The sequence below is a fragment of the Nymphaea colorata genome, chromosome 8 (assembly GCF_008831285.2).
Source record: "Nymphaea colorata isolate Beijing-Zhang1983 chromosome 8, ASM883128v2, whole genome shotgun sequence".
NCBI classification, from domain to species: domain Eukaryota; kingdom Viridiplantae; phylum Streptophyta; class Magnoliopsida; order Nymphaeales; family Nymphaeaceae; genus Nymphaea; species Nymphaea colorata.
The window spans coordinates 14,517,352-14,532,820 of record NC_045145.1 but is presented as its reverse complement, the minus strand read 5'-3'; the positions used below and the strand labels follow the sequence as shown (position 1 = coordinate 14,532,820).

Below are 15,469 nucleotides of genomic sequence, written 5' to 3'. Positions count from 1 at the left end.
ACATATATATATATAATTAATCCGATAGGAAGTTATGGTGTTTCATATTAAGCGGTAGATGAGGAGAATCAAATCTAAAGTGCTAAAATTGCAGTTTGATGGGTGAAGTTTTTTCTGCTTACCTGAACTTGAGAGGAAAAAAAAAAATTAAACTTGAGTTCATGTGCTTCTCAAATTTTGAAAAATGAAATAACGAGAAGCGTAAGAAAAGGGAACTTAAAAAAACAAAAGTGAATAAAATGCGTAGAGAATTTTTGATTGTTGGGTATATATGGAAAAATGGAAGAACAAAAGGAAAACAGCGGAGCAAATTAATTTGCCAATCGAACATGCTTTACAACTTAATGAATAGTCATGAAAGAACATGGAAGAAAACTTTTTCTTTCCAAAAACGACTTCAAGTAATCAACAATATCTCGAAGGAACAAAGCAGGAAGGTGTTCATACATTTAATATGTGAGAGAAACAGAGAGGTTATTTAGAACGCCGAAATTCTATTCTCCTTTTGGATGAGCAATTTATGTGCTTATCTCTTCCCGTCCATATAGGTGCATTGCTAATTTCGTTGATCGATAGAAAGCATAAGCATGATAATAGGTTATAACCGGTCGTTTATGGGAAACAATTATTTTGATAGTGCACCATGTGTTGTAAGAAAAAAGAAAAAAAGAAAAAAAAAAGTAATTTAAATTAAAGCCAACAAAACTAATTTTAATGTGTTGCATGGCCCCAAAACAATCATATTCGGCTGAATAAGGCATCAGGTCTTCCAACCATATTCGGCTGAATGGTTTTGAAATCGGATATTCCGCTCCATCAACGACCCAATTTTGGATTCCTTTAGTCGGATCTGGTAAAGAAATTTAAATCCGGTTAGTAATCAAATCTGAGTTGGATATCCCATTTGATAACCAAATCCAAATCCGGGTCTAATATCTGTCTGGGATCATATAAATAGATGATCCGATTATATAAGTTGTAACTCTAAACCCGAATCCAACCAAGTCAACCTCATGCGCCATTCATTTGCGAAAAAGGCGTGAAATGCGGGGCACCATATATAAGGGCACCAGTGCATGTGGGCTGCCGGGCGGATGCTTGACGGGTGCATTTGGCTGTCCCAACAAAACCTTTTACGGTTCCGACCGACGCCAAACAGCTTACCGGCGACGATGTTTACCGGCGTGTCTTTCGGCCACGGCGCTAAGCAACATGATAGAGGAAATAAAGTGTTCTTTTGCTCGCAGCTCGCTAGCAATTAGAGGCTTGATTACTGGAAGGAGCAATCTAAGACACAAATATGAGAATCCGGCAACATTTAAAACTAGATCGAAATCCGTTTGCAGCCCTTCGGTAACCGGATGTAAAAACTATGACCCTGCTAAGTTTTTGTGTAATATTGTCTTCTCATTTTCCTTGATTGATGACGTTCTAAACGAGATCAACTAATCGGATGGAGTAATTTTTGCAGTCGACACCTTCACATATAAGCCTTCGTCTGTTTGAGAGATGGTGAGCATAACTAGCCTGAAGACAAAATTTTATGTGTTGCATGTGGAATTAGTTCAACCATAGTCTCTTCTAATGCCGATTCTTTTTCGTTTTCTTTTACTGCTTAATTTCCATAACCAACTGCTGCACTCTAATAGATCAAAGAAAAGTAACTTAGAAGATCTAGTTTCGACATGCGATACACACGCACACCCTTTTCAGTTAGAGGGAGAAATATCTCACTAGTTGCATGAGAGCCGGAGCCCATTCCCTTCTTACTGCCTGCGAACTACTACACTGGTTTCACCCCCATTGACATAATGTTCAGGAGGGAGAGGGATGACACCCTTATTAGTTGAATCAGTGACTCGCCGCTACCAACACCAGGCTGAGCCTGTAAGCCAACTCCACACACACACACACACACAGATATATATACCTAACTGAGATTAGTTTACAACTGGATCACAAATAGTCTCTTCGAGAGTTTGATCGATCAAGTAGGGAAAGTTGTGGTGACAATAAAGGGGGAAGTCAAGCGAATTTTATTTAAAGACGATGCTTTATTCCAGGGTCCGCACGGTTTTGAAAGACAGAACCAAAATCACATAAAGCTACGCCAGAGATGCATGACCTTCAATATCATGTGGACTAAGTTGAGTTTGATGGTTAAGAGTAATTATCAGGGATTAAAAGTTGAATGTAGTTCAGAAATATCTCAAAAATATCTCCTGCATGCGAACTATTGCTTTGTTAATTTTTCTTTCTATTTTGTTCCAGTTTATGCTCATAATAAGGACTACAGGAGTTTCAGACATGCACGGCATGGATATATTCGTCAGATCTTGTTGTCTGTGATGGCTTCTTTTTCTTTCACTTTTGGTTTTTTGCAGGCCCATGGGGGCATGGGAAGCATTATTAATCTGAGAAAGAAAACAAAATATGCAACAGGATGATTGAGATGTTCATTTAGACGGAGCAGAGGACGAGAGGTTGGAGCAAGAACTGTTTGATCTTGACAAGAAGGTTGGACTACGTTTTGAAGAATATGAATATGACTAGAATTGAAACACATCAGAAATATTTACGCATGTAAAGCCAGAGAGTAAAAGAATATTGTTACTAACTAGTAATTACTCAAAGGTTGTATGAAGAAGCTGTATGAATATATCTGCCACTATAAACTACGAAGATTGACGCAGGAAAATTTGAACAACTACGGGAGAGGGAGAGGGAATTGGTGAGAGGTTACGTGAAGCCCCGCACGATAACGAAGCGAAGAAATTTAGTGAATTTGTATTCTGATGATGACTATATAGACATATATATTCTAGTCTGATGATGACTATATATAATAATAAAGCTGTCTACGTACCTCACACAGTACCACCCCCATGTTTTTGGGGAGCGTCTCAGTGCCGCGCAATTTTCGGGAGAGAACCGTGATGAAAACGCCCAATCGTTTGTCTCCAAGGTTTCCATCAAATATAATGTCCAGTTTCGTTCCGTCCTCTTCCTCTCCCTTTCTGAAATTTCTTGGCATGAATTCCCTGGCATCTGTACTTGCGCGTATAGGGGCGTACCAGAACGGTGAGAAAATAGTAGGAGACACAAACACGGTGGGGGAGGCGCCTTCTATCTTTTTACATTAAAACGTACAGGTCTCCCATTATTTTCTGACCCACTGAAGATCAGGGCATGAAAGAAGAATGAGAAGATAGTTTATCTTACTCAAACTTCTTTACATAGTTGGAAGAGGTTAATGGCGAGCTGGTGTGGCTGAAGTACTCCAATCCTCGATTATGCTGTCTCCATTGTAAATAAAGTAGGATTTTTCTGCCCGATTTTGTTCCCTTACCAGAAGCGAAATGATCTTGGATTTACAACCTCTACCCAGTGTTTGATTTTTTCTTCATACAGCGAGGATAATCTTCATGTAAAGTAAATGTTTATAGTGGCAATGAAACTTCCACAAATCTCTCTTTCGCTGTTTCCCTCTATCTCTCTCCGTGAATGGGAGAGTACGTTGAATTGAGCTGCCACGAAAACGAGATGGACATATTCACGAGAGGAACATAAAATTATGTTGCTGCTGCTTCACTTGTAAGCGGTACATGTGCCGTCCACATCACCGTATTTACTCATCCAAATAGAAAGGACATCTGCCGTTCTACATTTTTAAGCATGCCTTTTACAGATCATGTCACAGAGAGAGAGATGATCCATTGATGCAGAAGAAGCAGTAGCAGCAGCAGCAGCAAAGCATTTCTCTCTCTCTCTCAATGTGGGACATCTTTCTATTATTTGCAATGACCGGACTCGATCCGTCCTCAGCTGCTGTAGATTATTGTGGCCCATACTTGGACGATTTTAAATGGAACCATGTTACAAACTTGCTTTAATTAAGTTTCACAGTTACTACGTACCTTTGAAAAAGCCTGCAGAGTAGTTAAAATTAATTAAGTTTCTAGCACATATATTCAGCTTCGTATATGACGAATCTGGCCTCATCAGACTTGCAAATCCGTCATTGATTGGGTCCTTTTCTTTATAGCCGAACCTTGGATTCTACCAAATTGAATGCAGATCGGATGACAGATGCCCAAAATGGAAGAATACAGGGAATCCTCCTGTATATGGTGACTAGGTGTGGCCGACTGTCTGTTCGGTGTTTAGATTTCTTTTCACAGAGCTTTCTTTGAAGTGGCTTGCCTGTCAGAGAGGTGAACGGGAAGCACCGCCATGACCACCATCAAGGTGGCAGATGGGTCCAATTTGGTTTGGTCGTGGTTTTGTCATTTTCTATAGTACCAGATTCGATTCTAAACTGACCTCTAAGATATTCAATTAACTGTTCCGAATCGGATCCACACACACGCTGACAAAGTTGGGACTAGGTCCGTTAACAGCCTCAGTCTCGTGGCTCCTTTTACAACTTATTTCCCTTTCATCACAATAACTTCTCTCCTGCTTTAATTGGTCATACTTCCTTGACATGACAACAAAATAACTAATAGCAACGTTACCCAAATTGGAATCTATGTTTGTATACATCTCCCAATGTATTTGTGCAATGGATGGTACAGAGGTTAGTTGGTGACCAGTCTTCATTTCAAGTTACCATAGTATTAACTTCTCATATCCTAAGAGAGAATACATCAATATATGTAAGTTGAATTACAACAAAGACATCAACCTAAAACACCGAAAGCAAGGGATGCGGAGAAAGATGAGGTGAGGGCTTTAGTTCTGAACTGGGTGGTAGTAAGATGAAATACTGCTTCTCTTCACCTCAAATCCATGTTTCCATGTGATTGATTGTCTAGCAAGACAACATTGACATGTTGTTTACATCCCTTTCATTGGCATGCATGCTTAGATTCATTTGCGAACAAATTCCTATATGTAAGGTGTTCATTTGAAAATTGGTTGCAAACATGTTATAATGTGGTACGGATTCAGTAATTATTTATTTAAAAGTTGGATTCTGATTCAGATATAAAATTAAAAGTTGGATTCAGATTATATTCGAATTATATATTTAAAAGTCACATTCAAAGATGTTACAGATTCAAAGATATTACAGTATGTAATAATCCAATATGATAAGGATACATCCAATTAGAACTGATCCCAGGTCCGACACAAATGCCCGGTCTGGTCCGATCGGTTGAGACCATCCTTTGTGACGAGGGTCCACCGGATTTCCCCCTAACATCCTGTAACTAAAGACAATATAAACCTACTCAATCTAAATCTAATGCAGATTAGGACCTGAAATACGCATTGCACCAAGTTGGATTATTGGAGACAATCTAGATCGAATTAGAATTAGAGCCAATGTTTTCTTCTCCAGTCAAATATTGTATGATCAAAGAGAGATGAACAATAGAGAAATGATGAGCCATGGATTCCCGAAACCTTTGAAATTTGGATTTATGATGATTGCATCATCCAGTACTGCTCGGAAAGCACCAAAAAAAAAGTGAATGCTCTCCCTTTTATGAGGAAGTGGCCAGGAGACTCTCTGCTTTCGAGAGAGAGAGAGAATGAAAGCTATGGTGGCGGAAGCCGCCACCGCAGCAGTGTACTGCAAGATAACGACAGGAGTTTGATGCTTTACTGCTGATAATTTAAGGAAGCTCTATAAACAGTAATGCCGATGAACTCGAAGTAGGTCCATCTGAGCAAAATCATCGCATCTCCAAAGGTTAGCCCACTCAATTTTAATCTGTGATCGAACTTGTAATCGGAAATCGGCAAGCAAGCGTTTCTGCCACTTAGTAAGCAACGTCATTATAAAAAGAGTTATGATATAATCTCGAAAGGATTAGGTTCACGTAACTGCAATGTAGGGCCTCCATAAAACTTCTTAGCTTGCGTGTACTCTGTGGAGTCAAAATAGGTCGCTCATGTTATAGATGACTAACAAAAAAGTGAAGCAGAAAACCAGCGTCCCATCAGATGAATTCCTCCTCGTCATCTTTATAAATCGCCTCTCAGACTAAGTGCTATCTCGTACTAACTCACACACACACACACACACACACACTCTCTCTCTCTCTCTCTTTCTCTCTCTCTGTGTTGCGTTCGTGTTGTTTTAGTAGGCATGCAGTTGCAGAGAGGTGGGTTGGCTGAGAGCCTGATGAAGTGGAACCTGAAGTCACCGACTACCATTTTCCGACTACCCAAATCCGAATCCTCCCCTGCTCGCGTACCCAAATATCGCGTCTTCTCGTTTGAGAGCGTAGATTCCGGCGAAGACGCCGACGATGCATGTAAATCGCACGTACCCAAGGGCTATCTCGCCGTCTACGTCGGCAGCGAGGAGAGGCGATTTATCATCCCCCTCGGCTATCTAAACCACAGCATTTTCAGGGCGCTACTGAAGAAGGCAGAGGAAGAGTTTGGCTTCTCCAGCAATGGGGGGATCAGGCTTCCCTGCGAGTCCCTTCTCTTTGAGCATATTCTGTGGCTGCTCAAGAACAAGGACCCCATGCTCCAGAATCTCGAAATGGAGGAGCTATTGGGCTTCTACCACGAAGATGACAAACACAGCTTCTGATTTTTCCTACCTTTTATAATTTCTGATCTTCTTCTTTCTTGTGTATGTAAAGTCGGTTGCTTGGGGTAGCAATGGATCCCCATGTCGATGGCGATGTCGAGTGTCCATTAGAAGAAGTCCTGTTTTAGTGAGAAGGGAAGGTTGTGAACGCCACTGTCATGGCGTTGTTCGAGGGTTTCTCGTGTTTGTCCTTCCTATTCTCCCTTTCATTCAGGAAGCAAGAGTCTACAGTAAGAGTTAATTAACATGGAGAGGTTTGGTTTATCTCTCTCACTGGCTTCTTCTTTGTCTTGTTTGCATGTCCTTTGAGTACCGACCCGTCCTCTGTGATCGGACGCTTTCTGCATGTCATTGTACCAGCAACAGAAGGAAGGTATGGTTCCAAGTTGCTCTGTTTTTCTCTCCGAGGGACGGAGAGGACAAAATGAAGTGAGGAAAGATCTGTCCCCATAAGAAAGATTACGGCAAATAACATCCCATGTGATTCTAAGGCCTCCATTAAGAAAATTGATTATTATCATCAAACAAACCTTTTCAGTTATTCCTAGTGGGAAATAGTAGTGGTTAGGAGGATACTGAATCTCAGTTTCATGTGGGGGCCGACAATGGAAAAGGCAGACGTACCTTGGCTAGTACAGAGCTTTAGAAGAACATCATCACTTTCACCCACTTCCAACCATTATTGTTCGCCTTAATCCAGTGAATGGTTTCTCGAGATGAAGGTTTTGTTCATTATTTACACTTTCTATAATTTTTGGTAGTATAATCATGCAAATATTTGAAGGTGTTCACACCAATTTATGAAGATAAATAAACTTTGAGGGGCTGTGTGGGCAACTGCCAACATATGGCTCCGCCCACTGCTTCTTATAATTGAAGAGAATCTAACCGTTTCATGGTAACTGAGATGGTCAATTTGTTTAACCATGCAATTTCTTGAATTGTTTAACCATGCAATTTCTTGAATGACCTTGAACTAGGTTTTAACTGATCCGACGCGGGTTGGTGAACAGGACCTTTTTAAATTTTAATTGTGCAGAAAAAGAAAAAACAAAAAAATGTAGCCACCAAGAAAAAGAACAACTATATATTATACACTGTTATTGAAGGTTTTAGGAATTTCCTTAATGTTTCGTCAGGTTTGTTAAGACCGAATTTTCTGCTGTGTTAGGAATGCAATTATGTATGGACTTCATCGTGATATATGATAGCCCAAAACATATTTATGGGCCACTTTTTCCTCTACGGTGCTTTTAGGTTATATATTAAGTTGAGATGGGCGTACCAACAGTTGGTTTGAAGATAGTGAGAAATATCTTAATGGACCAAGATAAAGAGCCTTCACAGTGTACACGCATAGACATTGCTAGTATATAAGAATATAAGAACTGTAAGGGCCGTTTGACAGTAGAAACACTTAGTAGAAACACTTAATGAATATTACATAAATCTGTCACAAAAATTAATACAGATTTAGAGAACCATTGTTTCATAAATTTGTGTCAAACATTCACAAAGTGTCCTTATTGCTAAATGTCTAGGTAGAGTTGTTGAGATGACCGACACATCTAACTCAATGACTTGAATTTGCGGCATCAAAAGTTATAATCATAGATCGTATAAGTCCAACAATCTAAATTCTACAGTTACTTTCAACAATTTGAAGTTTGTGATAGTGTTTTGAGCATGTAAAAGCATTGGCTTTCTCATAGGAATGATTGGATGGTAGGAACACTAAATTAACCATCTATCATGCGATCCACTTATGAATTAATGCGTTTGGTAAATGCCTTTACGTAGGCTTTTAATAAAAGAGATTTTTTTTTATACAAGAATGGAAATGGAAGTATTAAGGGCTTCTTTTTCTTGAATTTCTATTGTTTAAGAGAGAAAATCTCAACTTTTTCGCACAGTTAATTTTTGATCAATATCGACGATTTTCTAATGGTGTGATGGAACAATGTCAGCGTAATTCTCTTGATCTTGATCCTGTGCTCGGACACCACCAGAAGTACCCACGCGCGTAGAATGATTAACTTGTGTAGGACCAAAAGCGCTTCCCTTTTCTCTTAAGAGGCGGCTAGTGAGTCCCGTACCACCTGGACGTGTGGCAGGTACATGTCCACCGTGTTCACAATATTATCTAGAGCTTTGGACAATTTTTTTTCGCATAAAAAATTGGAAATACGATATGTTTAATTTAAAAAATGTCGTTGCTAATCATTTTATAGATGTGGTCCCTCAAATTTATTATTATTTTTAATTTAAAAAATTGTTGTCTTATACATGTACGTCCTCCTGAAAGACGGGATGCACCGAAAAAAGGAACGGCGGAGCAGCGGAAAATGCGGGCGTCCGCAGGCAGCTCACATGATGGACCAGACGTGACTTCGTTTGTGTGTTCACGATCGCGCCAACCCTGTCCCGTTCCCGCCCGTTCCGTTCCATCCGTCCCCCATGCCCCACCTCCCAGCTGCGTCCATCGCTCTCAGCACCGAACTCCCTAATTTTTAAAAAAGGACAAAGAAAGCTGCACCGGTTCCGATCAAACACCTCTTCCTTATCCGCTGCCACGTATTGCTTACCCACTTTGGGCCCAATCCCGTCCGGACAGTTCACTTGGAATACGTTTTGTTTGCATGCAAGAAAAAAGTTCACAAACTTTGGCACCCTACAAGCTTGTCTAAAAAGGGATATTCCATACACTTTTCATCAAGGGGCTTTCAATACCATCAGTAAAGACTATTTTAACATAGGTAAAGAATTTTAATGCTCCTAAAAATTTTAACACTTTTCATCAAGGGGCTTTCAATACCATCAGTAAAGACTATTTTAACATGTGTAAAGAATTTTAATGCTCCTAAAAATGAACTTTAGGTATGAAAATTGAAAAAATAGGAATAACATGTTGCACAAATCCAAGCTCTTGACTCACAATTCTTTAGAATTTATTTGTTTGGTTAGATCTTTGTAAAAACAACGCAACACATAAATGGTGTCTTGGTTTTTCTGGAAGGTTTTATGGAAAGATAAAAGTGGACGAGTTGAAGGAAGGTGCGAGTGCAACGTCGACATCAGACACTTATTTTCTCGCAGGCGAATGTTTGATCAATCATTATTAATGAGTGTTTGTTTCTGCTCTTTTAACAAAAAAAATATGCCATATATTATAATTCCTTTTAGAACGTTGTCATGTGCTCTGATCATAATATTCTACATGCATTCTTAGTTGTTTGAATTTTCAACTTGGTTTTTCTTTATTCCAATTTAACTTCTACCGTGAATCGTTTCAAAATCGATTGCCCATACAACTTTTATGTCATATAAAATAACAACTACGATTATGTACATATATATACATATACATAAGTTACTTTACTTGTAAGCGGATTTTTCTCTAGCTGGTTTTGCCGATTAATCAATGAGCGTAGTTTATGGTCACTTTTATAAGAATGATTTTTGTTTGGGATGGCAAAAAACGATGAGCACTTCAATATTTCTAAAAACTAATGTCAACCGAACATTGAATAGCAATCACTTTGCAATTGATATAAGGAAAAACGCTTCAAAACTAACGTCCGTGACATCTTTAACTGTGTCCAATTCAAGTTTGATTGTATCCAAATAATTCTTAGTCTAAATTAGCTAGAGTTCCCTTGTTAAAACAATATCAATGCCTAACTTTCGGTGCGTACTAAAAATTGAAAAAAAAAAAAAACACGCACAGACGATCTACATTATATATTATGCCCCTCATTCATTTGCCTATTAATTTTGAATCTAAAACTTTTGAAAAGATTAAAATTTAATTACTTTACCTAGGTTTCTTTCCCAACAAAAATTCCTGGCTCCGCCCTATTATGGTAGATTCATTTTCCATGATCTGACCCCATTGCCTAAGAAAGCCCCAAAATAGCGTGGAAGATGCCGGTGGACATGATCCACATTTTTCTCCCATTTTCTCCTTGATCCCATGACAAGATTGCGACGGGCATTAAATTTGGTGCAATCAATCCTGAGTCTTACTACTTTCTTCTTCAAATCTGACAACGATTTTACTGTCCAGACCTTAGCTGCTAGAAAATCCAATAACCTCAACAGTGTAAATAATCACAAGCTGACACATAACTTACTGTTGAAAATGATCTTGCATTTAATTTCTTGGACGAGGGTAAACGTCCTTCATGGATCAAAAACTACTCCAAATTTGTCTTGAAATGGCAGAAGCAGACAAGAATAAAGAGTTAAATCAATGCTTGTTAATGTTCATAATGATCTAAATGCGGAGCTTGCAAAAGATCTGTCAAACTATTATCAGTTACAATTGCCGTTTGGCGTCGTCTATTATGCTACATTGCAAGGATGAATTTGATAAACGGTGTTAACAGTTTGAAAACGCTCCAAATATGTCCTTAAATTGCAGAAACAGACAAGAGTAAATAGTTAAAGCACAGTTCTTAGCGTGCAACCCCCACGCAGACGTTCTGCGGATGTTGCTACCATCGACCGTAATGCACAGGACCTTATGATTAATGATATGATTTTGTACCAAGAATATAAAAAATCTGGAATAGTCTCTGAATTGTTCTTATATCGTCTTCACACGTTAAAAAAACAATTTTACTTCTTTGTTACAAAGGCTTCTGTCCTCTATTCTGATCTTGGTTTTCCATGTTACACATCGATATGGATAGCCATAAGATTAGAAGTGAAGTCAGCGGTAAATATCTCACTGCAAGAAGCGACAATAGAAGCATCAGAGTATGAAAATGCCACTCTCTGATCCCTTATATATGTCAATACAATGCTAGTTACGTAACAAAAGGCTGAAATGCCAGCTTCACAAATAGCATGAAGTCCCTTCTCCTATCCCATGAAAAATAAATAAAAGGGACCAAACAAGGACAAAATATAGATAGAATCTGGAGGAGAGATGAAAAGGAAACACACATATAGGTAGCTTGGCCGAAATGGCTTACTTCCACGGGAGAAAAGCACTGTTATTTTTGTCTTTCTCATTCATTCTTATTCAACCTTTTTTTTTTTTTGGTTAATTGTAAATCTTTACTGTTTTCCCCCTGATGTTGAATCTAATAAGTACAGTAAATCTGGAAAACAAGAAAACCGTGTTTAGATTCAAATAAGGTGTAGAAGAGATTAAAAAAAGACAAGAAGAGAAAGTGAATAATTTTGTCAAGTTGTCAATAGGAGGTTGGTCCCATGCGAGGTACGATATTTAGTGATGGCGATGATGATCGAAGAAAGTCCACCATCACACCTCAGGCCTCACTGGCCTATAACTTCTTCCAACTGTTAAATCTTCCAAGTTGTTCTTCTAGCACGATGAATGCTGGTCTCCCTGGAACTTCAATCACTGCCTTTTGTTCCTTTTTGGCCATTGGCCACCAATAATTTGGTGGAAGTGAGGCAGAATCGGCCATGTCCTCAATTGCCAGACGAGGAATATGATACTTTGTAGGCCAAGATTGATCTTGGTGGACGACATTATGAAGTTCATCACTTAAGTTTATAAGGAAAGACGACATTATGAAGTTCATAACTTGAAATTATAGTCTTTCGGATTCTATGCATTCTGCATTTATCTTTCATGGGCGGCGTCTTAAAAGGTTGGTTGTGGTGTACACCATGGATCTAGCTGTTTGATGTTTTTCTTCTACCTAGGGAGATTCTCTGCCATCATTCAATGAATTGCAAAGATCTTCCAGCAAATGTGCAAGAGGATCTCCCTTTATGCAGCTACGGTTTCTGATATGGCAAATCACATGGTCTGTCTTAGTGTCCGATGCAGTTGGACCTGAAGAATACATCCAATGAACCATTGAATAATCAAAGAACTCTTGAAAACGAAAGCTCCTCCCCCCTACGCTTTCACTGCCTAGAGACCAGGAAAAACTGGTGGGAGAGAGAGAGAGCAGAACCTGTTTACTGTGGAGGCATAGACCATGATATATAAAGAATGCTCCTTCCAGGAAACTCGTCACTTCAGCAACATCCATGAATTCTAATAAGAAAAGGATTCGCATAGCATAATCACAGGTTACGTCATTACGTGCAAGCATATCAATTTTGAGCAATGCAAAAATGACGCCATTTAAATTTACCTGTCCACCTTTTTCTAGCTTGCTACCTATTCTGGCCACATTACACACGCCCTGTATTCCATTGGCATTCATTAAAATGCATTTTATTTTTAATTGTAATTGAAATTTTCTATTCTTTTTCAAATTCATTCTCTTATATCTAAAATGAAATGATCCCTCACAAGCAAAACATGCACGCATGGCTTAGCCTCTCCGCACGAACTTCTTAAGAACCAGACCATCCCCACCACACAGCGCCAGCAGGGAAAATACTGGAAGTCAAACAGCACTTTAGGAAAATGTTAAAGAGGAAGCACTACTACCGAAAAATATTAAAGAGAAACACATCTATGGAAATTAAAGAACTGCATTTAAAACATTCAAACTGATAAAGTGTACTTGCAAAGATCTCTCATGTCAACATGACACTCTTACGTACTTCTATTTTCTAAAATATTGCGTTGTTCCAGTTATATTGAATGACCATGGCAAGAAAAATGTAAGAATAAAGATAACAGAGCTTCTCAAATTCTTACACGTCAATACCCTCTCACTTCTCCTCTATATAAGCCCATCAGCATCTGTTGGTTTCTCCGCACCATCCACCGCTACTTCTCTCGCCACCATCTCCTCCTTCCTTTATCTTCCGCCACCTCCATTTCTCTCTCTCCCTTTCTTCTTCTCTCTCGCTCTCTCCATCTCTCTAAAAGGAAGCGAGGAGGTGCAGACATGCCTCTGCCAAAAGGCCGGTTGCCGGAGAGCCTAGCCAAATGGAACCTGAAGTCACCAACTAAAGTTTTCCGGCTACCCAAATCCGAATCACCCCCTCGCTCTCCCAAGTCTGTCATGTCCTTTCAAGATGTCGTCGATTCGGATGACGAGGCCGGCCCTGACGGCCTTTTCTCCTACTTACCCAAGGGCTACCTCGCCGTTTATGTAGGCGAGGAAGCCAGAAGGTTCATAATCCCTGTCAGCTACCTTAGCCACCCTATCTTCAAGGCCTTACTGAAGATGGCAGAAGAAGAGTTCGGTTTCTCTATCAGCGGAGGCATCAGACTTCCCTGCGAAACCCTTCTCTTCGAGCACATCTTGTGGTTACTCAGAAACAATGATCCCATGATCCAAAACCTCGAGATGGTGGAGGAGCTTTTGAGCTTTTACCATGAAGAAACCAAATGCAACTGCTAACTTCGAACCTCTTTCCTTCCTTCTTCCTTTTTTTTTTTCCTTTGCTTTTTATTTCCTGCGGGTTCTCTCTGCAAATATACAAGGGACTCCACAGGTATTATATTTTTTGCTTGTATGGTCTTTATGGGAAGGGGCTTGTTTGAGGGGAAAAGGGTGGGTTATGTACACCATTTTATGGTGTTTTCGAGTATTCTCGTGTTTTCCCACACTTTTTTTCCTATATCTTGTAATCACTAGTGGAAAAAACTTTACTATTGCTCTTCTATTGTAGGCTTCTCTTATCAAGTTTAATAAAATCGAATTTCAGACTTCTCTCTCTCTCTCTCTCTCTCTCTCTCTCTCTCTCTCTCTCTCTCTCTTAAATTTTAGTGTGTGTCTGTGTGTGTGTGTCATGTATATGCGCGTGTAATGTTTAAAGAGCCATCTCACTTCCCATGGCCTGATCAGCTTCTTACGATCAATCCAACCGAATAGATGAGATCAAGCTTCCAAAAACCGTTAAGGTAAAAATTCGACTTGTGGAATACATTTTATGATTAAAAAATATAAGCCATTAGGTAAACTCATTCTCTAAAAATTTGGATTAATAAATCAAAGTTTCATGCTTTTCTTTTTGAGTCTTATAGATTTGAACATTCCAAATTCAGTTGGACTCTTCTAAAGTAGGTTTAAGTCATGAGAGGACAAACAACGCCCTAGACTTACGTCACAATTGGAAACAGAGGGTACACCAACCAAGAAAAGTATCAACTATGTCAGCCGACTTTCAGCCCCAAGCTCTTTCTAAATATATGGTTGTCAAAGAAGGTGGCTAAGAGGAAGTCTCTTGCAGTTGAGATGACTTGTGGTTATTGCATGTTTCTTGGTTGAGGTATTTAAAGGATCCATAAGCATATATAATTAATCTAAGGTGCTGTTGAAGGAGCTATGTACTATCTGTCACGTCTGTAAAGTGTTAAGATCTAAAGTCTGTGATGAAAGTTCAAATTTTACACGCCAACCTCCCCATCTTTATTGTCATTCAGACGTCAACACATCATGCACGCGCACATACATACACACATGGAGATGAACGCACTTACGTAAAGAGCTAGCTGCGAAGTTAACCTGATGCACGTAGCCATCTACTGAAGCGCCTATATGTGGAGGGCGAGTTCTTTCAATTCTCCACCTGCCTGCATATGTAAGGAGAGCAGTTTTCAGAAGACCGTCATGGAGAATGAAGTTATGTGCATCGCCACCTCTCTTGTAAACAATATAGTGATCATATATGTGGTTGAGAACAAACTGGTATGGCTTCATGCGGTACCCTTCACCCTGACTTTGACGACTTATCACGTCCAAATTAAAGGCATTGTGCTTAGAATATGATCAGTTCGAGCTATATGTAAAAGTACATCACGTATTCTTTGGATATGGACGGATCTCGGTTCATATGTAGGGTAGCTCTATGCGGAGACCCTACATATGATAAGTTGTTCTTTTCTTTTACTACAGTAATGCAGAAGAAAGGGAAGTGCGTAAGATCACTTAGTGCAGGACAGCATATAAATCAAGAAAGGAGAAAAAAAAACACAGAAACAAGAAAAGTTGAACATCAGGCAGCGGTTGAGAAAATGACTGC

General features: G+C 39.4%; 2 protein-coding genes across 2 annotated transcripts; both read left to right on the top strand.

Annotated features, from left to right (window-relative positions):
* Positions 1-6,030: 6,030 nt before the first annotated feature.
* LOC116259396 (auxin-induced protein 6B-like) lies at positions 6,031-6,820 on the top strand. The gene has a single exon (XM_031637189.2). The coding sequence runs from the start codon at positions 6,101-6,103 to the stop codon at positions 6,554-6,556; it is 456 nt and encodes a 151-aa protein (XP_031493049.1). The 5' UTR covers positions 6,031-6,100; the 3' UTR covers positions 6,557-6,820.
* A 6,448-nt stretch (positions 6,821-13,268) lies between these two features.
* On the top strand, positions 13,269-14,155 carry LOC116259427 (auxin-responsive protein SAUR41-like). The gene has a single exon (XM_031637239.2). The coding sequence runs from the start codon at positions 13,387-13,389 to the stop codon at positions 13,843-13,845; it is 459 nt and encodes a 152-aa protein (XP_031493099.1). The 5' UTR covers positions 13,269-13,386; the 3' UTR covers positions 13,846-14,155.
* The last annotated feature ends 1,314 nt before the right edge of the window (positions 14,156-15,469 follow it).